The 6,344-nt window shown below is 38.6% G+C and overlaps 1 protein-coding gene across 1 annotated transcript in view; it reads right to left on the bottom strand.

The window, feature by feature from the left end:
* Positions 1–3,732, bottom strand: part of adam19a (ADAM metallopeptidase domain 19a) — a 61,583-nt gene extending 57,851 nt beyond the window's left edge. The window contains exons 1-3 of the mRNA XM_008435072.1: positions 3,712–3,732; positions 2,683–2,793; positions 2,465–2,569 (exon numbers count right to left, since the gene is read on the bottom strand). Coding sequence (XP_008433294.1) covers positions 2,465–2,569; positions 2,683–2,793; positions 3,712–3,732 — 237 coding nt within the window. The remainder of the gene's footprint in view (positions 1–2,464; positions 2,570–2,682; positions 2,794–3,711) is intronic.
* Between the last annotated feature and the right edge of the window lie 2,612 nt (positions 3,733–6,344).

Genomic DNA, 6,344 nt, shown 5'->3' with positions numbered 1-6,344 from the left:
CTGATGAGTCTAAATTTGAGATATTTGGTTCCAACCACTGTGTCTTTGTGTGACGCAGAAAAGATGAACGGATGGATTCTACATGCCTGGTTCCCACCGTGAAGCATGGACAAGGAGGTGTGATGGTTGCTTTGCTGGTGACACTGTTGGGGATTTATTCAAAAGTGAAGGCATACTGAACCAGCATGGCTACCACAGCATCTTGCAGCGGCATGCTATTCCATCCGGTTTGCGTTTAGYTGGACCATCATTTATTTTTMAACAGGACAATGACCCCAAACACACCTCCARGCTGTGTAAGGGCTATTTGACCAAGAAGGAGAGTGACGGGGTGCTGCGCCAGATGACCTGGCCTCCAMAGTCACCGGACCTGAACCCAATCGAGATGGTTTGGGGTGAGCTGGACCACAGAGTGAAGGCAAAAGGGCCAACAAGTGTTAAGCATCTCTGGGAACTCCTTCAAGACTGTTGGAAGACCATTTCAGGTAACTACCTCTTGAAGGACATCAAGAGAATGCCAAGAGTGTGCGAAGCAGTAATCACAGCAAAAGGTGGCTACTTTGAAAAACCTAGAATATAAGACATATTTTCAGTTGTTTCACACATTTTTGTTAAGTATATAATTCCACATGTGTTAATTCATAGCTCTGATGCCTTCAGTGTGAATCTACAATTTTCATAGTCATGAAAATGAAGAAAACTCTTTGAATGAAAAGGTGTGTCCAAACGTTTGGTCTGTACTATATATATAAGCAGATGCTACCTTATAATACAATCTGCCATCACAATCCCGTCAACATAATTTTCTCTTCTAAAACTCAAGGAAGCTTTAAAACTAGATGAATTTGATAAAGATAGTTTAAAGCACATGTCTTGACTTCTGTCATCTACAGAAATACTCAGATGACTCTGCAGTTGTCAGGTGTATCAGAGATGAGCAAGAAGCTGTGAACAGAGATCTGGTGAACCGCTTTGTGTCACGGTGTAGGAACAATCATCTCATCTTGAATGTAAACAAAACAAAGGAGATGATTGTTGATTTCAGGAGGAGCAGAGTTAGAGGACAACTGTGGAACATCTGGAAATGACGATGCAAAGAAGGATTCTTCATAAAATCAAGAAAATCATGGTCAACCCTAATCATGGGTTGACCCATGATGAGACTGTCTTGGGAAAACTCAGTGTCTTCAGACAGAGGCTTCTTCAAATTCACTGTAACAGAAGACCGCTACAGGAGATCCTTCCTGACAACAGCCATCCCTACCTACAATAGCTCTTTGAAGTTGGATTAATACGAGCTACAACATTATCTTTAGGATCAATAACTTATTTTTGAATTTGAATGATGAAATGTTGCTTTATGACTTTGAATATTTCTACCCAATGTAACCCATTGGGTTCCAAGCTAGGGGAGTTTGTCAACTCTTTTACCATATAGAGAATTGTCTGATGGGGACATCTAGACATTTAGGACAGGGAGGGTGTAACCCCCTGGGTTCTGTTAAGAGAATAAAATCATTAACTTCTGGCTCGTTATATTCTCTTGTGCTCCCGGATTCAATGATTCCATGCGTGGAAACAAAAGCCACACAGAAGATGACAGCGTCACAATAATCAGCATTTATTCAAGACAGATGCATACTACCACCAGAAAAGCACATCACACAACATCAGAAAACTCAGAGCACAAACAACACATGAATTTACCTGAGAAAAGGAAAAAGACAAAAGATGGAAACGACAAACAGACAGCAAAGACGTCTTTGGAGAATTGCAAGCGCAAATCTGATTTGTTACTCTGTGTGGAAAGTTTTATCTTCTTTAATTTATTCAAATAAGGCGCATCTTTGCTCATCCAACCAGGACCTGTCTCTGACCCTCTCTCTAAAGCCATTTGCTCCCATTGTCTAAGGAGAGCTTCTCCGAACTCCTGCTGGTTTATGGCTTTCACAGATCAGTGTGAAAAGCTGGAACTTCCTACTGATTGCTGCTGAGGGCAAAGATCTTGGCAAAAGATCTGCCTTAACTACAGGTAAAATAAAGGTGAATAGGCCAGAATAAGTTACACATTTTAAAACTATAATTAGGCTATTTCAATCAAGTCATGTTACATTTTAAAACTAGCTTATTTTAAATATATTTTCTTAACAGTTCCCAGGAGTATAAGTTGTTGTTTAAAAAAAATAACATTTAATGTATGCAACTTCATATCTTAAAATAAGATATAATAACTTAAAAATCTTTTGGTAGAAGATTTAAATTAGCAAGAGTTCATTAAAAAGAAAATAAACAGTTTGAGTAAAACTTCTGTTAAAATATTGTGTTCGGTCACTTTAAGAACGAACAATTATTGGGTAGTTTGTATGTAATGTACAGCTCAACACGAGGTGTGACAGACTACAGTGCTGTACTTTATTTGGTTGTTCTGCCTAAGGTCAGTTGCTATTGGGTGATTACACTTTACCTGAATTCTGATGGACTGGGGGGCGGGAGTAATCTGGAGAACGGAGGGAGAGAAGCGAGAGACGACGAGGAGACTCCGTGGAGAGTCCTGGAACTTTGGAAACTCCTTTTGGGGACAAAACGTCTAAAAAGCGCAACAACTTAAATGTGCACTAGCGCCAAGGGACCGCTGAAGGATCAAGGCAGAAGCGTTTGGTGAGCTGGGTGCTGGAAGTCTACACAGGAGCCGGTGGAGAGGAAGAGGCTAGCTACGCCTGCGCTGGACCCGCTTTTTGGACTTGGATGAGTTTTTCCTCCGCCTTTACCGAGAAAGGCGTGGCTGACTGTTATCTGGAGAGACAGTCACCAGGACCTTATACAAACCAGCCACTGTGGATCGAGGACCAGTGGTGTGTCGTCAATATCAGGCCTGCAACGGGGGGTTGAATGACTATAATGCCGGCTTTTATTTGTTTTATTTTATGGTGGGCCCACTAATTAAAATCTGTCATTTATTTTAAATGTATTTTGTTCAGACTAAAAGACTCTTATGTGTTCGGGACTGTTTAGAATAAGTCGATTTAGAACTCTATAAGCGTTTAAAAGAAAGGGAAAGTCAATATTTCTGAACCAGGTATTTGTTGTATTTTTATTTGTATTTTCCGGGTTAGTAGAAGGTTAAAGAACAAACACAAGGATAACGTTCCTTTAAGTTCTACTGATTCAGGCAGACGTAAGGTCTGCTGGTGACCATATTCAGTGTGATGGTATATTTTCACCTGTGGTTTACTTAAATAAGGTGAGACCTTTATAAAGTCTCGTTATTCATGGGTCAGACATCTGCAGTTAACTAAGTTGAATGCTTTATAACAGTGGTTCATGGAAAATGTAGTGAAACCAGTTTCTTGGGGTGTAACCTTAAATAGATAGAACCCAGAGCGCTAGATTTAGCCTTTGACACCAGAAAGCGCTACACCAACAAAACAGTTTTTAATGAATACAAGTAAACTTTAAATTTAAATGGAGTGACTCTAGAACCTAGTGCAGTTTACTCTAACATGTATTTCTGTTTTGACCTTGGAAAATAACTCCTAAACTGCTAACTGAGGCTGGATGAAAAGTATTTCACCTCGCCTGTGAACATTCTGCCAGAGTTGCTGTTTACTTCACAGCAGACACAATAGGCCCAAAAGGAATCAATTAATTTTTTGTAAAAGGAGTTGTGCTTGCTATTATGTACATTCACAGTGCCTTATCGTATGGGCATACTGTCGCTGGGCTCTGAGCCATGTTTTTAGACAATACAGTAGCTTTCTCTTTTTTTTATGTTTCCAAGGCTATAAGAGAACTCCCAGAAAAACAATCTGTAATTCCACCAGAGTTTATAAAAAAACCCTTTTTTATGGAATGAAAGTTGGTGACAGGGAAAATGGGCTGGGAACTGAAAAGCAGAAAAATATGAAAGGACATAGCAAAATTACTACTAGAGAACCACATGAGAGCAGGGATATCATGTGACAACACAGTGAGCATGTTAAATGCACTGTTACTGTATTTTATTATTTTGCTTGTCAGTGGCCTGGTCACTGAGCACAGCAAAAGAAATTCCCAGAACTTTTTTTGGAACACGGCAGTTGAATGTGACGTTATTCCCAGACTCAAGTTCCAATTTTGGAGGGAAGCTGAAATGCAAGGTAACTGTAAGCTGAGGTAAACAAAGGTGAAGAACTTGACTGTCAAGAAGATCTGTTTGATTTCCCTTTGTAAAAAGTAACAAACCAAGGTCCAAGTCAAATGTGCCTATCAATGTTAACATGAATCTATTACAGAATACATATTTGTTTGAGAGAGATGCATTCAACTAAAGGTTCAACAAAATCCTTACTACAACAGCAGAGCACCCAAGGTGATACCTGTGCAATAACTGATCTTGTAAAGAGGAAACTGAAGGGAACTAACAGTTACTGATTATACATTTAAGACAGTTTTCTTGTAGACTGGCTTCTTTCAGATGCCTGAATACAGGAACTCTTAACTAAAAGCTTGAAATCCTCTAGAACAGCAAACATAACATTTCTTTCTGCTCCTCTGAGTCTGATCTCTCTGCTGGTTTACCGGAACATCTGCCTGATGTCATTTGATCAGCATTCAGATGTAAAAATACATTTTTGGATGAGCTTTCTGCGTTGCTGTAAAGCTCACTTTTATCAGTGGTGTGATTCTGACTTTAGAAGTCAGAATGTCTTGGCGTCATTTATTTAAGTATAAGTTAAATTCTTACATTGTTTTATGTAAATTTTATTTCAACATTTTTCATCCCAGTGATGGAGGAGACGGTATAATGTATAATGTCAGGGAGGAAAACCTCAGAGCAGCATCTGATATCTCACTAGTGGAAAACATTCAAATGTGATTCTACTCTTCCCCCTCAGAGAAACAGATCTGCATGACTCAGTTAGCATGGAAAATCTCATGAAGAGTACCATATTTGGAAAGAACCAAATAAGCAAATCAGATGAAACGGCACACACACCGGGAAGCACGGTGGTGAAGGATGATGATTAGGGCTTGTTTAACAAGAACAGTTAAAGTCACTGTTTACAGAAGAGTTGAGCTCTTCTGTAAACCAAAAGATTCCAAACTTCAGCATGGAGACATCAGTCTGACAGCTGTCCTGCTGTTCAGTATTAACAGCCTAGTCAACGTTCAGAGCACAGTCTAACTATAATCATGCTGTAGGAGAGCAGTGCTTAATCAAATCTAAAAAACAGAATGAAGTGAAGCAGTGTTGTAAAGAGTAATATCTAACAGCAATGTGTTGGACTCATCAGGGCATCTAAAAGATGTTTACTGCTAAACCAGGTGGTTCTAGAAGCTCCTCTATTGGCTGCTTCTGAATTTAGGTTTAGTTTAAGATAAATAACATTTAATGTTATGTAATATTTTCTGTGGCATTGTTCATTTAAGGTTCAATTTTCCTGGATCTGATCATGTTTAGTTATGTAACAGTCTCTATAATTCTAGAGACATTGAATTCTGAGCTTGTTCCTCTGAACATTTATGGATTCTGATATATGATAGTCTTCATACAGACAAAGTGTACATGTTATTTTTGAAAGCATTTTGGTAGTACTTTATTTGAAGGGGTGTGCATAAGACTGACATGACACTGTCATAAACATGACATAACACCTGTCATGAACATAAAGAAGTCTTTATAAATGTTTTTGACAGTTGTCATGAAGTGTCATTCGGTAAATAATGACACTTTTAATGCAAAGTTGCTCTAAAAGTTGCATTAAAAGTCAATTAAAAGTTCCAACTTTGCATGATTTTGTAAATAATGACAATTCAATGCAAAGTTTGCATTTTTAATGGACTTAAAAATGACTTAAAGACTTCTTTATGTTCATGACAGTGTCATGTCAGTCTTATGCACACCCCTTCAAATAAAGTGTTACCAGCATGTTTAAATGAAAAATATTCTATTAGCATTCATGATTGAATGAATATACTTTATTAATGAATATACTTTCCTAACTCTCCATAGTTGAACTGTTAAACAACATTTACCGGCTTTATTAAATTCCTGTTAGCTTCTCGCATCCAACAGCAAATTAGTGTTGGTTAGTTCTCATTTTCACTGCTGTGTGAATGACTGGACAGTTAAAAAAGCATTTGCATTCTGCTGGCTTCCACAGCTCTTTCCGCTTCCATCTCTGCAGTGTTCCCATCAAAGCTGCTGTCAACAGCAGCATCTGGCTCCATTCCCGGCTCAGGACAAAGAACCTGACGACTGCTGAGCAGCAAGCCTCCATCAGACACCAACATGTCCTTAAAATAATTAGCTTCACAAAACAAGCTTTAGGACAAAATCTTAAATAATACCCCAATCTGTCTAA

This window comes from Poecilia reticulata, linkage group LG18, assembly GCF_000633615.1.
Source record: "Poecilia reticulata strain Guanapo linkage group LG18, Guppy_female_1.0+MT, whole genome shotgun sequence".
Lineage (NCBI taxonomy): Eukaryota > Metazoa > Chordata > Actinopteri > Cyprinodontiformes > Poeciliidae > Poecilia > Poecilia reticulata.
This window is presented reverse-complemented; position numbering and strand designations above follow the sequence as displayed.